At 40.8% G+C, this 27,936-nt stretch overlaps 1 protein-coding gene across 1 annotated transcript in view; it reads left to right on the forward strand.

Moving 5' to 3' along the window:
• Positions 1-27,936, forward strand: part of myo16 (myosin XVI) — a 351,480-nt gene that overhangs the window by 46,387 nt on the left and 277,157 nt on the right. Inside the window, exon 3 of the mRNA XM_060826459.1 lies at positions 11,271-11,414. Within this exon, the coding sequence (XP_060682442.1) occupies positions 11,271-11,414 (144 nt within the window). The remainder of the gene's footprint in view (positions 1-11,270; positions 11,415-27,936) is intronic.

Below are 27,936 nucleotides of genomic sequence, written 5' to 3' on the forward strand. Positions count from 1 at the left end.
GATGAATACGTTGTAGAGGTGTTTTTCTTCCTGTTTTTGCAATTCTGGTGTACTGCAGTGTGTTGTGGCCCTTTTGAATAGTGTCTTGATGCAACTTCTTTTGTGTGTGTGTTGGGGTGGTTGCTTTCGTAGTTCAGGACGTGGTCTGTGTGTGTGGCTTTCCTGTATACCTCTGTGGTGAATTATCCGTTAGGTGTTCTCTGTACCATCATGTCTAGGAATTGGAGTTGGTTGTCCTTTTCTTCCTCTCTAGTGAATCGGATTCCTGTGAGTGTGACGTTGATTTGGCGAACAGAACCACAACTTTGAGGTAGTCAAGCTGGAGGCTGGAAGAACACAGCAAGCCAGGCTGCTTCAGGAGGTGGAGGAGTCAATGTTTCAGGTATAACCCTCCTTCAGAACTCCTGAGGAAGTGTTAAACTCAAAACGTTGACTCCTCCACCTCCCGATGCTACCTGACCTGCTGTGTTCTTCCAGCCTCCTTCTTGACTACCTCTTTACATATGTCACCTTTTAAGATGCTTCTTAAAATTTACTTCCTTAAACACTCACCTCTCCTAATATCTCCTTATATGATCCAATGTCAAACTTTGTATCATAACGCTCCTGTGCTTTATGACTTTATACAGCATTCAAGTTCTGCTCTTGCTAAAGAGACTATGGGGCGGCACGGTGGCTCAGTGGTTAGCATTGCTGCCTCACAATACCAGGGACCTGGTTCAATTCCAGCCTTGGGTGACTGTCTGTGTAGAGTTTGCACATTCTCCCTGCATCTGCGAGGGTTTCTTCTGTGTGCTCTGGTTTCCTCCCACAGCACAAAGATGTGCAGGTCAGGTGAATTGGCCAAGCTAAATTGCCCATAGTGTTAAGTTCATTAGTCAGAGGGAAATGGGTCTGGGTGAGGTGACTCTTGGAAGGGTTGGTGTGGACTGGTTGGGCCAAAATAGCCTGTTTCCACACTGTGGAGAATCTAGTCTATGGAAGTTTTGTGATGCAACACACCATGCCCTGCCTCAGAGTCAAAATCTCTGGGTTCAATCCTCGAGGACTTCATAGCCAAGGAGAGTGTATTCATAATTCAGCCAAACAAGTGGAGTGGGAAGCTTTTTACACATTCAGACAGAACATTTTTTTTATTATTCCAGCTGATGTTAATTCTGGATAAGTCAGATTTCAGGACAAAACCTGACTTGATAAATTGTATGTTTTATTTCTGCAATTTGTTTGTGGTGGTTGTCAGTCACATAATCAGAACAAATAATCACAAGAAGGTGCCAATATATCTTAAACAGAAGAACATTAGTTTATTATACATAAAGGGAAAACAACACTAACTATATTACACTGTACAAGGATTAGTTAGAATTGTTTTATTTCAAGAATCAGAAATAAAGATTCAATCATTTTACTCTCAACATTAAGCTGATGGGTATTTAGTAAATGGTATTTTGTTTCCACTTTCAGGTTTTTTTTGTTCAATGAGCATACTATGGTGGTTCCTTTGCCACAAACGTCTGCATTCACTCGGTGCTATCTTTTTAGTTAACGTCTCTTTCTGAGACTCCTATATGAACTGGTAACATGGCTAACTTACTCCTTAACACGTGTATCTTGAATACCTGCATTCAACAACCTCGTAGAGGTTCTTCCTCTCTGGCATCTTCTGTTATAGGAGATTTTCTCTTAGTAATTTTTAAGCCTTGAAGGCTGCTGCCTGAACACTTTTGGATATTGCTAAACTCTATTGCAGCTGATGTAAACCTTTTGTCTTGGAGTGACCTACTTCTCTCTGAAAGAAACCTGCACACTCATAGGAACGGGAGCTGGCCATTCACCCATTCGAGCCTATTCTGCCATTCAATGAGATCATGTGCCTTTACCCCATATCCTTTAATACCTTTGCATCACGAAGATTTATCCATCTCGGATTTAAAATTAACACCTGATCAAGCAGCCACTGCTGTCTGCGAAAGGGAGTTCCAACACTCTACCATCAGCCTACTGGATGGCTGTCTCTCTAAAAGAACCTGTTTCTGTCTCTACCTTGCTGTGTCATAGGACACCTTGTTGCTAGGTAGAAGTCCGTTTTTTTTTCTCTGTTTCCGTTCATGTTTTCTCAAGCACTGAACTATTCACTTCAAGAGACTTTTTTTTAAAGCCTCATTTAAATGCATGATAACAAATTGTCAGACTCTACTGTATAACTCAACAAACTCAAACATGAAACTAAACACTGGCTCTCCATTTTAACAAAATACAGAAATATAACTCAAAACTAAAACTACTATTGGTTCTGTTCATCTTAGATTTCAGGTTTCTAAATAATTATATATCACGTACCTTCCCAGAAACTGACAATGGCCTCTTTAAGTAGCAAGGTTTGTGCGAAGATTTGTAGCTCGGGTGCTCGTTGTTGTGGTTCTGTTCGCCGAGCTGGAAGTTCTTGTTGCAAACGTTTCGTCCCCTGGCTAGGCGACATCATCAGTGCTCTGGAGCCTCCTGCGAAGCGCTTCTTTGATGTTTCTTCCGGTAGTTATAGTGGTCTGTCCTTGCCACTTCCGGGTGTCAGTTTCACCTGTCCGCTGTAGTGGTTGGTATATTGGGTCCAGGTCGATGTGTTTGTTGATGGAGTTTGTGGATGAATGCCATGCCTCTAGGAATTCCCTGGCTGTTCTCTGTCTGGCTTGCCCTGTGATAGTAGTGTTTTCCCAGTCGAATTCATGCTGCTTGTTGTCTTCGTGTGTGGCTACTAGGGATAGCTGGTCGTGTCGTTTCGTGGCTAGTTGATGTTCATGTATGCGGATTGTTAGCTGTCTTCCTGTTTGTCCTATATAGTGTTTTGTGCAGTCCTTGCATGGTATTTTGTAAACTACATTAGTTTTGCTCATGTTGGGTATCGGCTCCTTCGTTCTAGTGAGTTGTTGCCTTCTTGCCACTTGCAACCCTTATGTGTGCCTCTGACCTGTGGGCTGTGGACACGACTCCACACAGTATCTGCTTCTCTCACAGAACAAATATCCTGCCATTTTGGAGAGTGCACCTCACCACCAAGATAGATACAGTAAGCTCATAGTATAGAACTTAGGATAAAGATCCAGAGCTAATATTTCAATTGAGAAAGAAATGGGGTTCAATCCACAAGGAAATACCACTAGACAGATCATGTGACGCTTTTTCTAATTGATAATTGATTTTGACTTTATGCATTCCTCGTAAGAAACTGAAAGATAAAATGTCTCATCTATCATTAATGTTTAGCTTAATGAGATGGAAGACTTTTGCACCAATCTTATATCACACCCCTATCGCACAATTGGAGATTAAATGAATGGTTTATTTTCAGAAGATTTTTTTTTTGGTAACACTGCCGTGAATATTTTCTTGCCAACAGTAACAGCTGTCAGGTTGACATTAAAAAACAGATGGAACATGAAACACTCCCTAGGCTTCCAAATACTATTAATTTAAAATGACACTGCAATTATGAAAGAGGGATGGAAATATCGTTTCAAACACTAATCCCAAGATCCTGGACCTTTTTTATTTTTAGACCCTTGTCTTTTCTTTTCTAGATATTGCCATTTCATACTAATTTCTGTTCGAATGTGGTTGATACACTTATTTCAGCTTGCCACTTACACTCTTCCTGACCTTTTCCTTTACATTTCACCACAGGCATATTCCTCTCATTGTTGCTACTTTTGTATCAAACTCGTGCCCCGTCCTCCTGGCATTTCGTGCTAGTTTGTGATCAATCCCTTTAATAACTTGCATCTCCTTAACACTGATACATCTTCTGTCACAATGATATTGAAGATACAAATTCTAGGCTAATCCAAGTTTATCTGTCCATCTTGATTTGAGAAAGTTGCTGACTGTCTTCATTCTATTCATTTCTGTTATTTAAGCATCCAAACACATCAATATCAGTTGCAATAACAGCATAAATAGATCATTTTCTTTCCAGAGGTCATGTAAAGTATGTACTCAAGCACATTGTGCCATTTGATTCTAATTTGTGATTATATGATCATTTACTATTTGGCTTACAATTCGTAATAAGTACTCTGGTACAATGAGTCATAGCGTCATACAGCGTGACAGTCCAAGCCAACCATATTCCCAAACTACACTCGTCCCAATTGCCTGCATTTAGCCCATATCGTACTAAACCTTTCCTATTTATGTATCTATCCAAATGGCTTTTAAATGTTGCAACTTTGCCTGCGTCCATCACTTCTTCTGGCAGTTCATTTCACACACGAACCACTCTGTGTGTTTAAAAAATAGGTTGCCTTTTATGCCATACAGTCAGAGATTTTATACCATGGAAACAGGCCCTTCAGCCCAACCTGCCCATGCTGCCCAGTTTTCACAATTAATCTAGTCCCATTTAACTGTGTTTGGTCCATATCCCTCCATATCTATCCCATCCATGGGAGAACGTGAGGACTGCAGATGCTTGGAGATCAGAGTCAAAAATCATGGTACTGGAAAAACACAGCTGGTCAGGCAGCGTCCAAGGAACAGGAGAGTTGACCTTTTGAGCATAAGCAATTCATTCCTGACAAAGAGCTTATGCCCGAAACTTCGACTCCCCTGCTCATCAGATACTACCTGACCTCCTGTGCTTTTCCAGCACCACACTATTCCATTCTTGTACCTGTCCAAGTCCTTTGTCAAACCTTTCGCTGCTCACCTTAAAAACATGTTACCTGAATTCCCCCACCCTCTTCATTTTCTCTATGCCCCTCATGATTTTATAAACCTCTACAAGGTCACCCACTGAACCTCCTATGCTCCAGCGAAAAAAGTCCCAGCCTATTTTTATAACTCAATTTCTCCATTCCCAGCAGCATCCTGCAACTCTTTTCTGAATGCTCTCCAACTTAATAATGTCCTTCCTACAGCAGGGCAACCAGAAATGCACACAGTACTCCAGAAGAGGCCTCACCAATGTCCTGTACAATCTCAATATAACATCCCACCTCACTTCATGACTCCCACATGAATATAGCAAACACTGATTTAATCAAAACATCACACCAATTCTACCTTTGACCCCAATAATCCATGCATGCTGATACTGATTGCAATGTGTCAAAAGACATGCATTCAAATATATATGAAACCATAAGGTTTTGTGCCCAAATATTCCATCATCCAGTGAGTTTTTGGATCATGCATAATTCCCGATGTATGACATTCCGAGGGAATTGCCCAGGAATTGAAATTTCTGACAGGTAATTCCTCTACATCTGGAGCCCTCTGGAAAAAATTCTTAAATTTGGAGGATTCTAACTCATTTCAGCTTCATAATTGTCCGAGAAACATTAGGGGAGTAAAAACCAACTTTATATGTTGGGTAACGATTGAGTGAGCCCTCAAGTCACCACTGACTTGTCCTCTTGCCAGCCCCCCTCAAAACAAACGCACACTACACCCTTCATACTTTGAAGAGACACCCGATCCCCTCACTCAATCATGTTATACCAAATCCCTCACCTCAAACTATGCCAACTCAGCTCTGGGGGAGACAAGTATCACCCCTACCTCACTCACCCATTGCCCGGCCGATTTTAACCATATCTGCCATCCAGGTCCAAACTTTCTTCCCCCCAACCACTTTCATTCATAAGCCAATAAGACATAGGAACAGGATTAGGACATTCAACCAATCGAGTCTGCTCCACCATTCGTTCATGGCTGATGTGTTTCTCAACCCCATTCTTCTGCCTTCTTCCTTGATTCCATTACTAATCAAGAACCTATCTAACTCTGTCTTAAATAAACTCAATGACTTGGCCATCATAGCCTTTTGCAGCAGTGAGTTCACAGATTCACTGTCCTCTTGCTGAAGAAATTCATCTTCATCTCTGTTCCAAAGGGTTGTCCCTTCACTCTCAGGCTGTGCCTTTGGGTCCTTGTCTCTCCTGCTCAAGGGGAAATATCTTCTCCACATCCAATCTGTCCAGGCCTCTCAGAATTCCATAAGTTTCAATCAGATTCCCCCTTATTCATTTAACCCCATTGCAAACCCAGTGTCCTCAGCCACTTCTCATATGTCAAGCCCTTCACTCCGGGGATCATTCTTGTAAACTTCTTTTGGACTTCTTCCAATGCCAACACATCATTCCTTAGCTATAGGGCCCAAAACTGCTCAATCTGATGCCTACTTTCTGCCAGATCTGATTCTGCTGGATTCAACTCAACCATGCTGGAGCTAACCCCTCTTGCCTGGCCTGGCCCAGACCCAACCCGACAGGACTAAACACCCTCAGATTCTATGCAACACTGACCCAGCCCAACCCTGCTACATCCCACAGCTCTCCACCCTCCCTGGGCCAGCCTGACTCAACCTGATCTGATCAGCCACGCCTTCCTCTGCCCCCACCATCTGACACAACCTAACCAATAAATTTACTCTAAACATCCGCCTGACACTCTACCGAGCTGGCAAACCACCCACTTCACCCAGCCAGCACTCTACCCCCTCACTTTCTTCACATGATTACTTTTCCTCAGTCGCTGTCAAAATGTCTTTGGGACCTTCGACTGCTGAAACATTACAGCAAATGTCATTGCAAAAAGAAAAGTTGTGTCTCCATCTGCGATGCTTCTCTTGCACTGAGTTGATTTCTCCCTGGTTTCCACCAATGGACACCTTTCAGACGGGTCAGACTCTGATTCTTGGTATTTGCTGAGAGATAAGTGGGTAATTTTAAAGGGAATTTCCACTGATTGAATATGTTCCATCTATAATTGGGATATCTGGGCCAAATACTTAAATCCTTTCAAGGTATGCAAATCATTCCATTGCCATGATTGTGTTCCACTTAATTGTTTTATTTAAAGGGACAATGACCAAAGAAACTTGCCCCAGATCCGTAAGACATGGGTGGCTAATTTTTCTTTAACTAACCTGTTTCACAAAGGATCTATGTTGGAAAACAGATAATCATTTATCTTATCACCTATTGATCCCACAAACCACCTAAAATATTAAGGTCTTGAATAATGAGAATTCACATTTCCACAAGAGGCCCATAATGTTCAGGGCAAACTGCTAACAATATTTCTACTGCCAAGCAACTCTAAAACATTCAGCACATGAACTTGTATCATGCATGTAAGCCACTGAAAATTAACAGACGTACAGAAAGCAAATACACCTACTGGAATGAATATTATGCGAAAGTACATGCCAATGAAAAAGAGACATAATATGGGTTCAAAAGAGACGAGACCAGCAAATTGTTAAAAAAGTTAATGGAGGGGGACAAATGAAAATCAAAAAGACTAATTAAATGTTGCTTTTTAACTCTAAGGGATGGGAAAACAAAGGAGCTTCCATTTCATTTGAACAGAACCTTAATTAGAATGTCTCAGGAGAAATGCATTTAGTTTTGGGCACTAGACATTGGGAAAGATACTTTGACCTTGATTAAATGCAGTGCCATTTAAATTATGGTGAGTGGTTGCATATACCTCTCTTATGTTCCCCTGAGTGTAAACCTTTGTTGAGTATTCAAACAGTTAACCACATTGAAAAAACCTTCAATCCTCTGAAGGAATTTTTTCAGGTGGGGTTGGACCCAGACATTTGTGCTTTTGGAAGGCATCATCAGCTCCTAAGGCCTCAGTGACTTGTTTAGATTTTCAAAGAAAAGGCAGCATAAGGAACAGGAAACCCATATAACTGAGGCCAACTATTTCTTGAGTTCATTGTAGAGCCCTATAGGTGAATAAGTAGCAAAGGATACTAATTTTCAAATGGCCAGTGAGGGGAAGATGAAGAGGCTGCCATAAGTTAAAGCTTCATCATCACAGACACAGTAGGGATATGTTAGTGCTCATGACTGTGTGAAAATAATGCATAAAAATTATTAGTGAAATTCAGTTGTTCACACAAATGCATATTGTTGGAACAGAGAAAGTCAGTTTTGCTCAGAGACAGAGTTCTCTGAACATTTGAAAGGAATGTGAGACTTCATTTTCCACGATACCTCTAGGCATGAGTGCTTAACTGGCCTAGAGGAAGTCTCCTTCCAGATGGGTGTAAGAGTACAACTCTGCTGTCTACCACAGCCTTGTTCCGGGTCTCAGGGTGAGCATCAAAGAACTGTGAGTCCACCTCATGGTGGCAATCGACTCAACCTCTGATAGTCCCTGCCTCCTGCTCTATCCTTTTGCACAGGCAAGCCTGTTGTGTTTTATGCTTCTGAGATATGCAAAGGTGACACATCAGGATATTTATGACAAAGGCTTAAATGTAACTGTAGCCTGAACTTTGTTTCCTTTATACTTAATTATACACACAGTCATGACTCATTCACACAGCACCAAATGTAGTCTACAAATGCACATGATCAACCAACCAACAATAAAACACAACCAAATCCAATCGTTACTACTTTTTTGCCTCCTGCCAGTGCACCTCACCTGAAATTGATCAGCAAACTCACCTCCAAGCCAAATAGTGGTTGCAGCTTTGAAGATTATGTTGCGTCATTACCAATGATGTAGTGAAGGTTGAGACCTGGAAATACTGTTGGGGTTCCAACCCCAGACTGAATATTTATCCCAGTAAAGTTATTTTCTCTGTGTGGGAGAGTACAAAACAATAGGATATACAGATAAAATTTCAGCTTGGCCACTTTCGAGAGAAATTATTTTTATAAAGAGTTCATAGTAATGTGAAATTGTCTGTCCTTGAGATTGGTAGGTTTTGTTTGATGTGTGTATCAAGAGAAATAGAAGTATATATGACCTTTGACTCTGAGGATTAATGGTGTGGCAGAGTGAGTTTTGGATAAGTAACTTTCTCCAGTTTTTGTATAGTAGTGTAATTACACAAGAAATACAGATAAGCCACGGCAGATTACATTCAAACATGTAGCATTTTATTTGCATTCCTGACTGACTGAAACTTTGATTAACCTTCCATAAAAATTAACTTAGCAAGCCTGGATAAATGCATCTTCCAATAATAAGAAATTTAGGCTCAAATTTTTTGAAATGACCAGTGGCAAGTTAAGCAAAAACTTACTCTAAATGTAAAGGAGCTGGAAAAACAATTAGAAATCAATACAAAAGTTCATACATTGCAAAAATAGCCAAATTTACACCATATATTCTTGTGTTCTAAATTTGAGAGTTTGAAGCTGTTTAATCATTGTCTGTGAACATTTTAGGAAATGTGCAGTATAGGTTCCATCATTAGTACATAAGATTCTGGTTAAATAAAGATTCGTACAAAATGTGAGGTAAGGTAGATGATTCATATATATTCATATAATTTCCTTTGGATGTTTGAATTTTGAACTTTCATTAAGCTTTCAGATTCAACATTCTGGAATTTATTTTCCAGTTTGGGGAACTAAAAGCATTTTAGTTTCAGTTTGAGACAGTTTTCAAAAGTCTTGGATAAATTTGGATGCATAAAATAGTTGTTTTTAGGTAAGGGAAGTGGTTTTAGGATTTTTAAGGAAGAAGTTACCTCAGTGTAGGGAATTTAGGTTAAAAGTTTCAGCCCAAAAGTGTATAGCTGAAACCTTGAAAGGTTATTTGAAGCTGAGAAAGTCTAACCTCAGTTTTATCAATGCTCCAGGAAGAGACCATCAGATTCTCAATGTGGACTTGAAGCCACAGTTAAATTCAACTTGTCAGGTGTGAAAGAAAGGGTAGATCTATCCAGTGTGAGTACTGTCAAGAAGTATCATTCTAATTATGGGATTGTACTTCATTGTGTGCTTCCAAATCTTTATATTTGTCACTTACATGTAAATGGTTTGGTTTATTCTATCTTCATTTCTTTAACAAAAAAACTAAAGTTTATTTTGTAAAACTAGAATCTGCAGTATTGCCTATTGTTTCAATGAAAGACCATCTTATTAAAATCAGCTAAATATGTCCTGTCAAGCAAGATTTCAATCTTGGATTTGACTTGTCCAGAAATATCAGTAACACAAACATTCAGTCCCTGCACTATCAATGCTCAGTAGCAGCAATATGTAAAATTCACCAAGGTTCCTTAGACACCAGTTTTCAGACATACAGAAACCAGCAGCTATAAGGACAAGGGCAGCAGATACATGGGAACACCACCATCTGCAAATACTCCTCCGAGACACTTACAACGGCTTTGAAATATATTGCGATTCCTTCACTGTCGCTGGGTAAAAATACTGGAACTGCCTCCCTAATGGCATTGTGGGCCTTCCCACAGCACATGGACTGCAGTAATTCAAGAAGACAGCCTACCACCACCTTGCGAAAGGCAACTAAAGATGGTCAATTAATGATGGCCTAGCCAGTTTTTAAAAAGCTTGGTTCACAACATGAGTTACAGGAAATATACAGTAGGTTTTAGGGAGGATATATATTTTCTTGATTTAAAAGCAATTGCTATAAAGGTCAGAACTATAATCATACATTTTATGCACCTAAGAGATTTTGCAGATTGGGCCAGGAAATTGACAAAACCACAGCACACCAATGAACATAGATGCATGTGATTGATGTTCAATCTCCTTGAACTTTTGTCCAAAATTGCCCTTACGGGGCAGTTTTGGTACAGGTTCTCCCACCTTATTTTGACGGTTATATCTGTGCAAACTAAGAAATGTACAAAATTTAAAATGAAGTAAACTCCCATTTGATTCCTTTAGAAAACATCAGCATAACTTCAGCAAAATCAGCTGAATTGTTGCAATGCATTGTGGAATTTAAAATGTTTGACAGTTATGCCGAAATCACTCATGCTAGTGACTTTTCTGCATTCCTTTATGTTGTCACAAAATACCCACCTTGCACAATAGTCCTTCCATTTGGTTCAAAATGGTTCCTTCACCCTGGACCATTGACAGTAATTGCAGGATGCAATATTGTTCTTGGTTTGCCCATGACCTGAGCACAGTGGTGTCCCCTACAGCTCTGGAGATCTGGTTATTGAGCCCTGACGTACTCCCTTGTCCTAAACCATGGCTCCATCTCACCTCCTTTCCAAACAACATTACAGTTATATCTATACGAGACACGCTGCTGCATTTCAAGAAAACCCTCTACTACTTTCTCACTGACAATTCAAGTTGAGGAACAAATGCCTTGGCAATTCCCACGTCACATGAAAGTTTTTTTAAAAGCAGCAACACCATGGGTGAATATGTTTATTTTTCCTTTAAATATATTTGACTGGCAACAAAGCAAAAAGAATTGTAAAGCTGATCAGTATTAAGATTGCTAACAAGGTGCATTCTCCTTTCAAACAGTGTGCGCGATATGACAACATCTTTGCTGCTGAGATTCTAATTGAAAGGGGTGTGAATGTCAATCGACAGGATGAGGATCTATGGACTGCATTACATGTAGCATGTGCTTGTGACAATCCTGACATTGTTCTGCTTCTCATGTTGGTGAGTACATAACACAGACTTTGAAAAATCTACTAATAGCTCAAAGGAATGCATTTCGTGACTCATTTGCAGAAGATGTCAAAGCCTGGCTCTAAGACTTCCACCTGAGCTGTTTCATGCTTGTCTCCAACACTATCCCGCTTTTTTCTATACTCAAGCTGTGATGAAATAATTGTTTCATGCAATAACCTCCCTTTCCCATGTAGCCAAAGGGGGATCAAGTTTCAAGGATGTAGCTAAATAGCTGAATATCTCAGGGTGTAGCAGAACCACATGTCGATGCTATGGTTTGCTGTGGAGTCCTGCTGCTGTATTTCTGCCTCTTACTGAAAATGAAGACCTTACTTTTTGTCAATTAATGTGGGAATAAAGTGAGTTTATCTAATACTGCTATTACCATGAATGGAAAGTACCTCATTGCTCTCCCCACTTGAATGTACTATGGCGGCATGATTAGTTTGTACATCAACTGTGCAGCCCCCGCACTCTCATCCATCGAGGTTAAGAGAACCTTACAACGATTGAATAATTGCAGAAACCAACACACTTCCAATTCTATGCTCTGGGTCACTTACCTGCCTAACTCTTAGATATTGAGCTGAAAATGTGTTGCTGGAAATGCGCAGTAGGTCAGGCAGTATCCAAGGAACAGGAGAATCGATGTTTCGGGCATGAGGAACTCTCAGATATATCTACCTGTCCCTGGCCAAATCTCCTGAGTGGTATGACTGCCTCCTGGTACAAGAAACTAGGTAGCTTTCCCTACCATCCCTCTTTCCCCAAGCCCCTGATGCATTGCAGTGTCTATAGCCCAACCTCCAGCTCATAAGCTCAAAGCTGAAGCTGCTCCAATTCAAACCATGAAGAAGTTTCTGCCCTGGATAAAAATGGTATTGAGGAACTTCCACGTTACAGACTTGATTCATCACTGTTCTAATGAGTTCTAATCCTTTAACTACATTATTCATTTTCTTCTGTTGTCTTTTGTATATTTTATTAGCTTTGTCACCAATTTGCATGCTGTTAAAATTTAAGAATAGGAAATGCCTGACCTACTTAGCAGAAATGCACCAAACGACTGGCTCCTTTCTCTTTAGAAGAGGAAGAATCGATTCTAATCAGTTGCACTTAATATAAATCTGTTTCTAATTGAATGCCTCAGGATAGTCACCTCGTCTATCCCCCTTGGGAATGCTGACTATCTGTACTGAGACCCTCACTTCACCTGCTCCTCCTTTTTGAAAGGGTAGCAGAAAGTGCTGCTGACGGGATGGTGGTTGATATTACATACAAGGGATTTGAATGAAGTGCCACATAATAAGCTTGGTAGAAAAGGTGAAGCCCATGTTATAATGGGTCAGTTAATGTGATATAACCTAACTGAGTCTGTAAGGCATGACTCCAGCTTTTGCAGATGGCACAAAACATGAAGGTATTGTGAACTGTGAGGATTGTAGCAAAAAAAAAACATTGAAGGTGTAGACAGTTTGGTGGAATGTGTGGACAAATACCAGATGGAGAAAGTGAGGATTGCAGATGCTGGAGATCTGAGTCGAGAGTATAGTGCTAGAAAAGTACAGTAGGTCAGGCAGCATCCGAGGATGAAGGGCTTTTGCCCAAAATGTTGATTTTCCTGCTCCTCGGGTGCTGCCTGACCTGCTGTGCTTTTCCAGCACTACACTCTTGACCCAAATATAAGATGGAGTTTAGTACACAGAAATATCAGTAAGGAAAATGAGGAGAGGCAATGTATACAAAAGTAGGTAATTCTTAAGTAGGATGCAAGAACAGAGACCCAGATCAGTGAAGGTTGATCGTTTAAGAAAGTAGTTACGAAGAGGAATCATATTGAACTTGAAGCGTTAACTCTGTTTCTCTCTCCACAGATGGTTCCAGACTTACTGAGTTTTTCCAGCACTTTCGGTTTCTATTTAAGAAAAAAAGCTAAAATGACAGAGGAAATCCTGGGCTTTATAAATAGGATCAAAGGATTAAAAAAAGGCAGGTTACAATGAATTTGTGTAAACACTGTTTTAGCCTGAACTGAGATATTATGCTCCATTGTGGATTTCAATTTTCAAAAGATGTGAAGAAATCAGAGAGGGTGCAGAAAATATTTACAAGAATTGTTTAGGAATGAAGATCTTTGGTTATATGTAATGAGATGCTGCCATGTCAAACATCACTGAGTTGACCTTCCCAAGTACTGAAGAAATAGATCCACTGTCTGGACCATTCTTGAGCACCCCAGTCTGCTCTGTTTGGTGAACCATGTCCCAACATGGGTGTTATAATGTTCATAACCTGACCTTGCCACCAGCAATGTGGTGAACAGCTCAAAAGCAGGAGGTGGAGAAGGGGAAGAGCAAGGTGGAGGGGGACCATGAAGAGGTAGAGGCAACCAACATTTGTTTGTTTAAACAAAGCACTGAGTTCAAATGGCACCTGCTGAATTTGGGTTTCTTTCCAGTATGAATCCTACTTAACCCTTTTCCACTGTTGGTAAAAATATGATCTGTTGGAAATAAAGGCAGTATTTTTGGAACCAAAAGAGAAAATGCTGGAAAATCTCAGCAGGTCTGGCAGCATCTGAAAGGAGAGTAAAGAGCTGACGTTTCGAATCTAACTGACCCTTTGTCACAGCGGGTCCTACCTCCACATTTTAAAGGCCTGGGGAAACTCTGAGACTCAGCATAAATCCAGGGCACTATGTCTATGTCTATCAATAATGACATCTCTAAATTGAGGGTGAAATAACCTTTAGAGCAACTTTATGGAAGGAATCAGCAAGCTCTCTGAAATATTATACCTATTTATGTAAATACCAATAAGGTCTGTTAAATAACTTGAATTTTTTTTTGACCAGTTTCCTCAAAACAAAGTAATCTCAAATATCCCTGTCAGCAGTGTTTGCTGATGATTAATTTCTTCTGATCGTCTCATTTTCATAATCTTTATTCATCCGCTCATGCATTGATAAAACATTGATCGTGACTCTAGCTGTTAGTGGAGTTAGTATTCTGATGTCAGCACTTCCTATGCAGCAGATTCCCACCAAGTCATCTTTTTTGCTTCAGCGATGACTTTCATTCCTCATTACATATATGCAAAAATATATTATCATTCTGCGCACAGTACAAGGTGCTTGTAGGAGCTCTCAGCTGAGTATTCTTGAAACGAGTTAATGTTTTTGTTGCTATCATAATGCAATCATATATATTTTACAATGCATAGGAAGGTGAAACTGCAATTCATAGACCATGAATAAGGATAAAACTGTAAAACACAGGGAATTGATTATAAATTTTTACCTGCATTAAAGACTGAAAATGACAGCACTATAGGCATGTTAAACTAAGACATTTTGCATTGCTTTAATGCTGAGTGTTCAACATCTTTCAATGACATGAAATTATTTGTGTGAAAAGCAGAACGCATGCAGTAATTTCCTAGGGTTGAGATATTGACATTCAGCAACCAAATCTATCTTTTTACTAGACAACAGAGAATTTTCCCCAGATTTTGACTGATTTCAGTTTTGACTAGAACTCCTTGATGCCACATTGGTTGTATGCTGCACTGTTGTCCATTGCAAGAAAAGCAGAACTCGTTTAGCTCTGCAATTTAATAAAATGTAAACTTTTTATTCATTTGTTCATTTTTATTCATTTGTGGAATATGCCAGCTTTTAGTGCACATTTAATTACTCCAAGTGTTGCTGGAATTTCACTCACCCAGGCAAGTGGAGAGTGTTCCATCACAGGCCTGACTTGCACCTCGTAGATGGTGGATAGGCTTTGGGGAAACAGGAGGTTAATCTGCTTTAGAAATCCTAGTGTCCTTCCTGTTTTTCTGTAGGGACATTACTTACATTGCTGGTTCAGTTGAGAATTTTGTCAATAATATCCCCTGGGACAATGAAAATAAGCAATTCAGCGAGATAATACCATTGAATGTCAAAGGCTCGATGGTTAAATCCTCTCTTGTTGGAGATGATTATTGTCTAGCACCTCCTTGGCATATTACCTACCATTAACCTACCTAAGCTTGGATGGTATTCTGGTCTAGTTACATATAGACACAGACTGGGTCAATGTTGTTAAACTTGGAATGGTTCAGAAAAGATTTACAAGGATGTTGCAAGGATTGGAGGATTTGAGCTGTAGAGAGAGGCTGAGTAGGTTGGAACTATTTTCCCTGGAGTGTGGGAGTCTGAGGGATGATGTTTTGGGGTTTATAAAGTTCATGAGGGGCATGGATAGGGTGAATAGATAAGATCTTTTCCCTGAGGCAGGGGAGTCCAGAACTAGAAGACCTAGGTTTAAGGGGAGAGAGGAAAGACTTAAAAGGGACCTAAGGGGCAATGTTTTCATGCAGGGGGTGGTGCGTGCATGGATTGAACTGCCGGAAGAAAAGGTGCAGGGTGGCACAATTATACCATTTAAAAGGCATCCAGATGGGTGTATGAATAAGAAGAGTTTAGAGGGATGTGGGCCAAGTGCTGACAAATGGGGCTAGATTAGGTTAGGATATCTGATTGGCATGGACGAGTTGGACCAAAGGGTCCGTTTCAGTGCTGTGCAGCTCTCTGACACTAAACCTGAGCAGTTGTGAATAGGACTGAATGTGCTGCAATTATAAAGTAACTCACAATGGTCAGGCTCAGTATACTACCCTGAGGAACGCATGCAGTAATTTCCTAGGGTTGAGATATTGACATTCAGCAACCAAATCTATCTTTTTACTAGACAACAGAGAATTTTCCCCAGATTTTGACTGATTTCAGTTTTGACTAGAACTCCTTGATGCCACATTGGTTGTATGCTGCACTGTTGTCCATGGCAACCACTCCCTCTTCACCTCTTAACTTCAGTTCTTTTTGACCATGTTTGAACCAAGGCTGTGGGGAAGTTAGGAGCTAGGTGGGCCCGATAGAAGCCAAACAGAGTCACCAAGTTATATCTTTGCAAGTGTCACTTGATAGCTCTGTTGACCATTCTTTCAATGGCTCGATGATCGAACGTCGACCAATCGGATGGAAGTTGACAGGATTGGATTTATCCACAGCACATACCTGAGCAATTACCCACATTGTTGGTCAGATACCAGTGTGGTAGTTGTACTGGAGCAGATTTCATAGAGGGACACCTAGTTCTAGTGCAAACATGATGTTGTCATGATGTTGTAAGGCCTCTTCAGTCTCCAATATCATCAGCTATTGTAAATGTAGGGCTTTGAAAACTGCAGTCTAACTGTCTAGCCTTTTTCTTTTCTGTCTTCACATTGTTAATTTGCAAGGTAACTGCCTCTTAAAAACATGCTGACCACAAAACCCCTCAGTCTCTCAGCTGTGAAACAGAGATTAAAGAACTGCCTACAGGATGTAACCTGGAGCTTCAGCATTCATGTGTATAATAGCAATGACTGCCAGTGTTCTTTACAATGTAGAAGTTTGGCGACACACGAAAACCACAATATTCTCCTTGCTAGTCACTTAAAAAAGCAGTCTTTCCTGTTTAATAAAGCATCAATTGCAAGTTGAAATGTACGTCTCTTGTGCTTAAAGGTAATTATGACACCACAAAAAGTAACAACATCCAAATATCCTCCTTTGTATTAAAAATATCCATTTAAACGATAGAAAGGTAGCAGTGGGAAAACAGAGACATGTAAGCTTCTGAAATGCACTGCTGGCTACAGCATTGGGTTTTCTGTACGTACCTTCAGGAGGAGTTAGACTGCTTCTCAGCTGAGACAGAAGCAATATCAAAATGATTATTGGGGTATTAACTGTTCATGCACTAGTAAAACAATGTCAATGCAAACTCCTGGATGAGTTTTGATTGCCCAAAGGAGATGGATAAAAATTATTTATTCATACATTTCCCATTTTTCCATATTTTCTGCTCCCCTATCATTTGGCTATAAAGGGGGCAAGTGTGGTGTGCACAGGAAGTGTCCATTTCTGATGCTCCTCACATCAGGAAAATGAGACCGACTTATTGAGGCAGCTGTCAAAAAGTCTGGTACTGGAAAAGCGCTGCTGGTCAGGCAGCATCTGAGGAGCAGGAGAGTCAAAGTTTCGAGCACAAGATCTTCCTCAGGAATTCCTGACAAAGGGCTTATGCTCGAAACTCTGATTCCCCCCGTTCCTCGGATGCTGCCTGACTGGTTGTGCTTTTCCAGCTCCATATTTTTTTGTTTCTGATATCCAGCATCAGCCGTCCTTACTTTCTCCTTATTGGGACAGCTGGTATTTTCTGCATGCTTGTAAATTGAGGTTGTTGCAAAGTAGTAGGAGATGACAGGTCACTCCTAGTGATGGTATTGAAATTAATACCTGCCTGACATTAGCTGACCTATGAAGAAAATGCCATCTCCTCCTGCTGCTGCATTCTGGTGTGTGTGTGTGTGTGTGTGTGTGTGTGTGTGTGTGTGTGTGTGTGTGTGTGTGTGTGTGTGTGTGTGTGTGTGTGTGTGTGTGTGTGTGTAATTGAAGAGAGTGAGGGCATTAGACTTTCAGGTGCAGCAAAGATAGTGCAGAGTCTCAGGGGCCACTGACACAATAAAAATGTAAGTGTGACTCCTGTGTCCCCACCCCCAATGCTTAAAAAAAAGCTACCCATGAACAGCCTAAGGCTGTCAGTACCAGCTCTACAAGCTGGTGCCAAGAACACATGAGCTGTTGTGGCTGTCTGCCAGAATTCTCTATCAGATGGAAGGAATTCACAGCTAGAGTGTGTCTTCTCATGAAACTCACTGTGAACAGAATTGCTAATGCAAATGCAGCCATTTGAACCAGATTACCGGGGCTATGGGAAGTGCCTAATGTGTGGATCAACACGATGTTTGCGAGGGTTTTTTTTTATCCAACAAATTATTTGCCCTTGTTAATTAGTTTGGCTGGCACACTGTATGCTTTCAGACATGTTTAAAGTCCAAAATAAGGGAAGCTGACAATGAAAATTCTTATAAAGAAAACAGTAAAAGTGGACTCAAAAAAGTTGAACTTTTCCGTCAGAGAAGAGTATTGGGGATAGTGCACAATGATCAATGGGAAGCACATGTCTGAATTCAGATTTTACATCTAGTTAAGTGCAGTATTGTGCCAACATTCAATTTTGGAATATTATCCATTTGACTTATGAGGTGTTAAGGTTACAAGGATGAGAACATTGAAATAAGGAGGGAGAGAAGTAAAGTGTAGCATCTTTTAGGGTTGCAGTCATTGGCAGATTATTTGTTGACTTGTTGAACAGCATTAAGACCAGCATGCACTGAGTCTAATGACAGTTCATTGGTCAGGCCTCTCCATAAACCTATATAAGGTGGACTGTCAATTCAAAGAAAAACACAGAAATGTAGATGCTGTAGATCAGAAACATAAACAGAAATTGCTGGAAAAACTCAGCAGGTTGGATAACACCTGTGGAGCGAGAAACAGGGTTAATATTTCTGGACCCTTCTTCAAAACTGATTGTAGCTAGGAAAATATTGGTATATGCTGACTATAGAGTGGGGAGGGAGGGGAAGAGTAAATGATAGGTGGAGATGAAGCCCAGAGTGAGAAACAGGTCAGTAGACAAAGGAAAGGGTAAAGGTCAGACTGGGAAAATGAATAGCTGCTACTGGGGACCATATGTCACTGACAATGGATTGTTTTGTGATAGCTGGTAATGCGTTGACTAGGCCTGGTTGTGGGGGTTTTGGTAAGGACATGAGAGAAGGTGCTCAAGATCTAAAATTATTGAACTCAAATACTGTGTCCCACAGACTGCAGGGTCCCCAAGTGTAAAATGAGGTGCTGTTCTTCCAGCTTGTGCCGAGCTTCACTGGAGCATCACAGCAAGCCTGAGACAGAGATGTTGGCCAGGGAACAGGGCGGTGTTTTGGAGTGGCAGGTGACTGGAAGTTTAGAATAATTTTTGTGGACAAAATATGCATGTTCTGCAAAGCGGTTACCCAGTCTGGACTGTCAATCACCCTGTTGTGAAGAGTGAGTCAACAACTGTCCAGTTCCAGGTTGGATAGCTTTAGGAACAGACCAGTGTTTCTGAGGCAGCTGTGCGGTCCAGTTGTATCATTGCCTAACTTCAGGGCTTTTTTTAAAAATCATTTTTGATGTTGAATATAAGTGCCAGAACTTATCACACCTGCTGTTCCCCTTTTTTCCAGTTTAGGTCAATATTAAGGTTGACATGTACTGCTGGTGATAGGTGTTGCACAATAGGAAATACAAAGACATCAAAACACAGGGAAAGTATTGACATTGGCTGATAACTGGCTGAGATTTCTTTTCGGAATTTTCTATTAGAAAATGACTTTGCCATATTTCACACTGCTGCGAGTGAATTTGAGCTGATGATTCTGTGTGAAACTGAGTCGCCCAGGTACGAACGTGTTGGCGTAGATTTTTCAGGGTTTCCGGTGCAACACTGTCATATCCTGCTGATTTGCCATATTTCAGGGCCCCTTCATCTTTCTGCACTTCTGTGAGCTTGCAGGGACCAGAATTATCATGTTCTGCATGTTGCTCGATGTGTTGTTTCTTTCAGTTTGTTACAGACGAATGCGGGCACAGTCACAATGTTTAAAAGATACACAGATAAGTACATGAATAGGAAAGGTTTGGAGGGACATGGGTCAGGAGCAGGCTGTTGGGATTAGTTTAGTTTGTGATTATGTTCAGCATGCTCTGGTTGGACTGAAGGGTCTGTTTCTGTGTTGTTTTACTCAATACCTCTAAGACTCTATGACCTTGTTACACAGAGCAGATGTTTAGTTAGTGGTGAATAATGTTGAATTAAATATATGTGATTGTTGGACTGCTCTGGGGCAGTGAATCTGACTGGAATGAGTAAAATCGAGCCCTGTTTCTTTCTCCTCTCCTCCATGTAACATGCTGTGGTACTCTACTATCATAGGGCCACCAGTCAATTCACTTGCCTTTGGGAGTGCTGCGTTCTCACTGTTGAGGAACAGGATGGAAATGGATCAATTGCCATTGGGAGGGATGGCGTAAACAGCTTTGTGGATGGCACCACAGATACACGTATTTAATTCTTCCTCAGATGCATAATGCTTAGATATAATTACAACGATACTATCCAAGGTCTCACTGTATTTTGGTCAATCTGTATCACAGAACTCTTATTACATCATCCTGGCACTGGCCCCAATCATCAATAATGGGAATGAGCAGATGACTACATGGGAAGTCATAAAGGGCTATGTTGATGGAGGGGGATCTTCAAAGGACAGAAAATGTTGGAGATCACAGCAGGTCAGGCAATATCCATGGAGAGACAGCAAGCTGACATTTCGAGTCAAGATGACTCTTCATCAGAGTTGCCTGACCCACTGTGATTTCCAGCATAATTTCTTTTTGTTTTCAGTCTGGATTCCAGCATCAGCCATAATTTGTTCCTGACCTTCAAGGGAATTGATACAATAGGAGAATATTTCTGACCCCAACTGACTGAATGGAACATTGCCCATTGCTTGGAGTCACGTTTCAGTATGTGGTTATTCATGGAAGCCCACACTGGGAGCTTTTGATCTTCACTGTCTGTGTTGAGTAAGCCCCAGTCAGTGTGGTGGCTGTTAAAGTCTCTCCCATCGGTGGCTGGGTGAGGCAGTATTGTCAGAACCTGCTGTTCTGATTGTGTGTTGAACTGTCAGCGAAAGGAAGCTGCGGATCATTTTAATGGTCAGAGTGCTGGTGTTCGGCAAAATGGTAACCCTGTCTGCATTTCACCTCTCCAGTGTAAAGGAGATTGTATTTTGAGTAACAAATGCAGTAGACTGGACTGAATGTAGTGCAGATAAATCCAGGCTTTAACATCCCCACATAGTCATTCCTGTCCCAAGCTGGCTGCAGTGCTTTGGCAAAACTCAACACAAGCTGAAGGAACTATACCATGCCTTCTGCCTAGGCATCTTACAACCTTTTGAACTCAATGTTGAGTTTAACAATTTCAAAATGTGAATACCCTCCTCCACTCTTCCCTAGATCCTGTTTTGTGTGGCTTGCTTTCAGCAGCACTAACCCATTTTTAACCATTACCATTCCTTCATTAGCACCCTACACAGCACTTACCTTCCTTTCGGCTTACCATCAGCAATCTCTTTGTTTGCCCCTCCTTTTTCTCTGTCACTCTCTTGGCACCATGTCCAGGTATTCTATTCACTCCCACCTCTTCCCCAACCATTCAGCACAAACACCTTCGTTTCTCAGCTGCTTTCAATTCTGACAAAGGGTCATTGGGCTTGCGATGTTTACTCTGTCTCCCTCTCCACAGATACTCTCAGACTCGCTCAGTTTCTTCAGTGGTTTCCAGTTTTGTTTCAGATTTCCAGCGTCTACAGTTCTTTGTATTATTTAAATGGATCATGTAACTTGGTTCGTGTCATTCTCAGTTAGATTATGTTAGTAGAATATTGAGGGTTGGATTAATTGTGAAAACAATTATGCTTCCTTCAGACCCATAACTGTCTGTATTTAACAATGAATATAAGGAAGATCATGCACACTATGAATCAGGGAAACTGGGTTCGGCAAGTGACTTTTGGGTGTGTTCTCCTCTCAGTTCAAGCCCTCTGTTGGGAGAGCTGATTGTAAAATTTATCCATTAATACCCATTCAGTGTAAGCTCTGGCTCCCTGTCACACAGACTTCACTCCAGGAAGTTGTGTTGTGAATGTGACAGCAGTAATAGGAGCCTGAGGAAGACAGCTGGCTGCTCAGTGGTTCATGCCTCTTCAGACAGGCAGTGAATCCTATCTATTTATACTTACAGAATCACTTCATAAAAACTGCAGGGACTGGAGCGAGGGCAAGATGGACTGGAGAGATAAATTCAGCAATGGCAGTGGACATGCAAGGACAAGACTGCTGAATGGGAGGAGGTACACTGTCAGCTCCCTTATCTCACACAGCTGAAAGTTTCCAGAACTCCCACAATCAGACCTGGCCACCATTTTGAGAATTGGTCATATTCAGCAATGATTGCGCTCAAATCAGAGAGGTGATTTCTCAAACCTAAACACATAAAGTCCATAAAAGAGATAATGCAGTCACCAGACTGTTTTAAACCCCAACTATTTGGACAGTATCTTTTGGGGGAGGCCGCATATAACTCAAGGCCCACTGGAAAATAGTTAATTCTTACATGCACCTCAAACTGGCCTCGTAAATCATTCAGTTGTGTAAACAATATGAGCAGTTCATAAAGAAGGACCGCCATCACCAGTCTAAAGAGTTACAGGTTAGGTGGATTGGCCATGCTAAGTTGCCGATTGTATCCAGGGAAGTACAGGTTAGGTGGATTAGCCATGGGAATTGCAGGGTTACAGGGATAAGTTAGAGGGCGTGAATCTGGGTGGATTGCTCAATGTGTACTTAATGGACTGAATGGCCTGCTTCCACACTGTAGAGATTCTGTGATAAAGAGGTCATCTAAGAATGGACTAACACTAGTATCGCCAACAGTGCCAGTATAATGAGAAATAATTTAAAACTTATGTGGTGACTCCTGTGTGAACTGCTAACGTCTGTTTCTGTATTCCTGATCTACTGTTATATGATCATCCACCTTGACAGATGCAATACTTTGATGTTCATTTAATACATTGATAATGAACATGCTATTAAATCTAAAAATGTTTAAAACTAATTCTACTGAATTCCCAACATTCTGGTGTTAATTAGCTTTGGACAGTAACTTGCTGAATCATGAATAGCTATTCTGCAGCTTAGAATTGATATTTGGTAAAAGAAAGGCCATTGTGAACATTGAGGGGACTGTAATTCTATATTGCTGACTATTTCAGCATTTCAACAGGAAGCCGATTCTATAAATTAAGTGCTCACAGTGCTGAGTGTACTAGAAATTCAGGTCTGAAGGTCAGTGAATTCCTGAAGTGTACTCCCCTTGGGAACCACTCTGCACCAGCAACCTTAATGTCTACGCTAACCATTCTCAAAGATAAACAAAATCAGTTGGACCATGGAGACAGACATTCCCCTGAATCGGCTGGACATCTAATAGTTAAAATAAGTGGCAAGGCTTCTTAAAATGCAATTTGATGTGTGCCTAGCCTGATTCCCCTCATGAGTAATAATTTCTCTAAGTTCATATTTGATAAGTTGTACATTTTTTCTCCGAATTCAGCTTTTAGAATCAGTTTTCTATCAAAGTCTTGAGCTCTCAATGCTGAAAATAACTCACAGGCAGATTTTCATTTTCCTACTGAAATAAAGCCAATCATTTGCTGATTTTTGTAAGGATTCATTCCAGTGTTGTAGGTAACTTTAACATTCATTCGAATGAATTCAATAATTATGTACTTTGATGGTCAATACTGAGTGATACTGATGCTTCCTCTTGTTGTGAAAGATCTGACCCATATTTAACAACTGGCTTTTAGTCTTTGGCTCCTTTAGAAGTTCAGAAATTGAACAATAGTTTGTCTACTGCACAGCCTTAATAGCTGTGTAGAAGTAGAGGCCTTTTGTTTAGATTAATTGTTACTTCCTTTTATGAACAATCCTGTAGATATATTCAAAGAACAAATAAAATTTACAACACAGGAACAGGCCCTTCGGCCCTCCAAGCCTGTGCCAATCCAAATGTACTGTCTAAACCTATCGGTCAATTCCTCAGCATCTGTATCCCTCTGCTCCCCACCTACTCATGCATCTGTCCAGACACAGCTTAAATGAATCTACCGTGCCTGCCTCTACCACCTCTGCTGGCAACGCGTTCCAGGCACCTACCACCCTCTGTGTGAAGTACTTGCCATGTGCATCCCTGTTAAACTTTCCACCTCTCAGCTTGAAAGTGTGACATCTCATGATGGAATCCTTCACGCTGGGAAAAAGCTTGTCTCTATCCACCCTGTCTATACCCTTCTTCATTCCAGTCACATAACATGATAGAGTGACACACTTCATTAAAAGTTTTCTGATTTCGATCAGTTTCAGGAGTGTTCACACAAATTAGAATCTTAGACAATGTGACATTTTTATTTGTTTTCTGACAATATCTCTCTTTCCCCAGGTGTATCAAAAGTACTATGAATACAACTACTCTAAACAATCAACTCATCACAAAAAGTGAGAAAATAGGTTGCAAAAAGGATATGTTTTTAGGTTCTTTTACTCAACTAAATATTTGTCATTTTTGTCTTAAGACTCCTTGCTAAACCTAGCTTCTGCATCCTTGAAAATGTTTCCACTTGCCTTGACTGCAATTCAAAATATCGTGATGTCTTCTGTACAAAAAGGTTCACTGTTGCTAAAATTACTTTGTTCACTATGGAATTTTGTGAATTTATTTTTGTTCACAAAGCCGCTCACCTCAGTGTAAAATGGGCTGCCAGGTCACACTCTATTTATTGTCTGCATGCTGGACTATTGCTTATTGTTCCACTTTCGATATCCTGACAATTGTGTCTTTAGCTCACTGTCAGTGACATTTGTGCCGTCAATCATTTGTTTAACCATGCTGTCATCTCTATTGTACCTTTTAGTTCTTCATAAAGTTGACTTTCTGTCACTGCAGTTATTCTCCCAGTATGGCCTTCATCTGTGCGCCCTTAAGCCTGACTGGTGCAGGCTCGTAAGAATACAACAGACTGCAGCTTTAGCCATCCAGATATGTCTGGGCCACATGAAATGACAATATATTCTGCTCTCTTCTGCCAAAATAACTCACTCTTCTGGAATCTTCCAGAAATACAAATATAGCCCCAGATTCCCTTATTGAAAGCTATCTTTTTGAACCCCTTTCCTCCATCTTCTCCTCCAAAGCTAAGTGCAAAAAAGCACATGGACTTTTTTTATTACTACCTCCCTGATGAATCTTCCACTGAAGTTCCCCATGTTCCACCCCATGTACTCTCATCGTTCTCTAGTCTCTCTCTTCTATCTCTCCTCATGCCATCGCTAAGCTCCTGTTCCATTGACCATATTAACAACTAATTGTCCCTCATGTTCTTCATATTAAAGATTCTCTCTTGGGTGTTGTTCCTCTCTTCCTAAATCTACCACATTACTCCTTAGGACAATGGGCCTTGGCCCTGCCTTTATTGCAAATTTCAGTCCCATTTCCAAGTTTGTTTTTCTTTCAAAGAGTCATCGAACTCTTTCCCCAATTGCATTGTTGGTCTATCTATAGCAAATGGAAAACTGCAGTTCAAGAAGTTACCTCATCACCACCTTCTCAACTTCTAACTATGAATGCGCAATAAATGCCAGTCAAACCAGCAAAACTCATGTTCCATGAATGAGTTTTTAAAAAAATGTTGTCTCCTCTCTAATCATTCCCACCTTTTATGGAAATCAATGTCTGAATCAGGTTGCTGTCTCACTCTTATAAAGCTACATGCAACATTCTATCTGACTATAGCAAGAGTATACTTACACTCTTCATCCTTGACAACATTATTTTCCTCTAGTACCTCTCCATTCTCGTCCAGATTTGAGGAGCCCACTATTGAGTGGTTCCCTTCTTGGGTATCCAACCACAGACAACGTTATGTGGCACATCCTTCAGCACTCATCTTGTTACTTTCATGGTCGCATAGCATTGATCCTGGATTCACTTCTAGTTTTCAGATTGCTCCTTGGTGACACCATCAAAAATCACAGCATTACTTTAAACATGTACACCGATGACACCGAGCTCTAGTCCACCAACATTTCTCTCGACAACTCGAGCATTCAGTGCAGGTTAGGCAGAAATAACCTCCAATTAAATATTGGAAAACTGAAGGTTATATTTTTGGTCCCTATTCCAAACTCAATTCCTGTAATTCCACAGCATCCTTCTCTTTGGTGAAGTCTGACATTCAGGTGATCTGTTGCTAACTGTTGTGTCACATCTCTTTCACTTCTACTTTATTCACACCATGATTAAGACCACAAAGACATAATATAAGATAATAGGAGCCAGAGTACACCACTTTGTTCCTTGGCTTTGCTCTGCCTTTCATGGCTGATCTGATTTTTCCTCTCTATTTAAATACCATGTTTCTCTGTTCTTCCCAGAGTGAGCAAACACACTTTTTTTCCCCACATTACGTTGCATCCGCCAAACATTTGGACCACTCGCTCAACCTATATCTCTTTGCAGGCTCTCCTCACACAATGCTTTCTTCCTAAAACAACAATAAAACATGAGGGAAAATTGTGGAGAAGGAGATAGAGTTAAACTTTCAGATCAAAGACTTTCCTTCAGAACTGGAGGCAGATGCAAGTGTAATTGTTTTGAATCTGGGGTGTGGGGAAAGAACAAAATGGAAAATCTGTGATAAGGTGGAAAACATAAAAAATGTCATGATACAAAAAGCAAAGAAAATGGCAATGATTGTAATAAAGAAAGGAGAAGCTTTGCTCAAGGTGCCTTTGAGTGGCTCAGTGGTTAGCACTGTTGCCTCACCCTCGGGCAACTTTCTGTGTGGAGTTTGCATGTTCTGCCCATGTCTTTCCTTTGAGTGCTCTGGTTTCTCCCACAGTGCAAAGGTGTACAGGTCAGGGGGATTGGCTATGGGAAATACAGGGACAGGATGGTGTGTGGGTATGGGCGGGAGGCTCTTTGGAGGGGTGGTGTGAACTCAACGGGCTGAATGACTTGCTTCTACACTGTAGGGCTTCTATGAATGGCAGACTAATGAACAGCTCCATCCAGAAACAAAGAAAAGAAACAAGATTAAGGGGGAATACAGAGTTTGAAACATTAAATGATCAAATACAATGTTGAGTCCAGAAAGCTGTAATAGAGTTAATTGAAAGGTAAGGTTTTGTACCTTGAGTTTCAATGGGAGAGTGATGCAAGCTGGGGATGGAGATATCAGTTCTTATACAGTAATGTGGAGAATTAAAATGACAAACCATCACAAACATGGCATCAAGCTTGTGGACTGAATGGAGGTGATATTGATCTGGATTTGGTCACCGTAATGCAGAGGTAAGCACATTGTGAACACAAAAGCATGTGACATTAAATCATAAGAAACACTTCTTCACCTGGAAAGAGTTTTTTTTGAGGAGGACCCAGGATGTTGCAGGAGAGAGGAGCCAAAAGGGCAGGTGTTACATCATCTACTACCTCTGAGAAAGTACCAGGAAAGAGAAAGAGAGATGAAGTGTGTAGAGTGATTGAAGAGTGAACCAAGATATTGGGGAGGGAATGCTGAGTGGGGATAGGAAGAATAAATGTGTTTCATTGTGGAGTCCTACTGGCAGAAGATAATCCATTGTGTGCTCAGGTAGGTGGGGTGACAGATGAGGACAAGGGAAACCCATGATTCTGGGAGGTAGGGAGAAATCGTGACTGTGAGTGTAGGATATGGGTCAGGTATGATTGATGGCCTCATAAACCAAGGTGAAGGAGGAATCCCCAATTCAGGAGAAAGGAAGATCTATCAGAAGTTTTATTGTGGAAGATTGTGTCAACACAAGAGTTTTAGGAAGCAAGGTGTGATGAAATGTAGAAGAGGAAGCAGGGGGAGTCAGAGG

The sequence above is a fragment of the Hemiscyllium ocellatum genome, chromosome 6 (assembly GCF_020745735.1).
Source record: "Hemiscyllium ocellatum isolate sHemOce1 chromosome 6, sHemOce1.pat.X.cur, whole genome shotgun sequence".
Classification (NCBI taxonomy): domain Eukaryota; kingdom Metazoa; phylum Chordata; class Chondrichthyes; order Orectolobiformes; family Hemiscylliidae; genus Hemiscyllium; species Hemiscyllium ocellatum.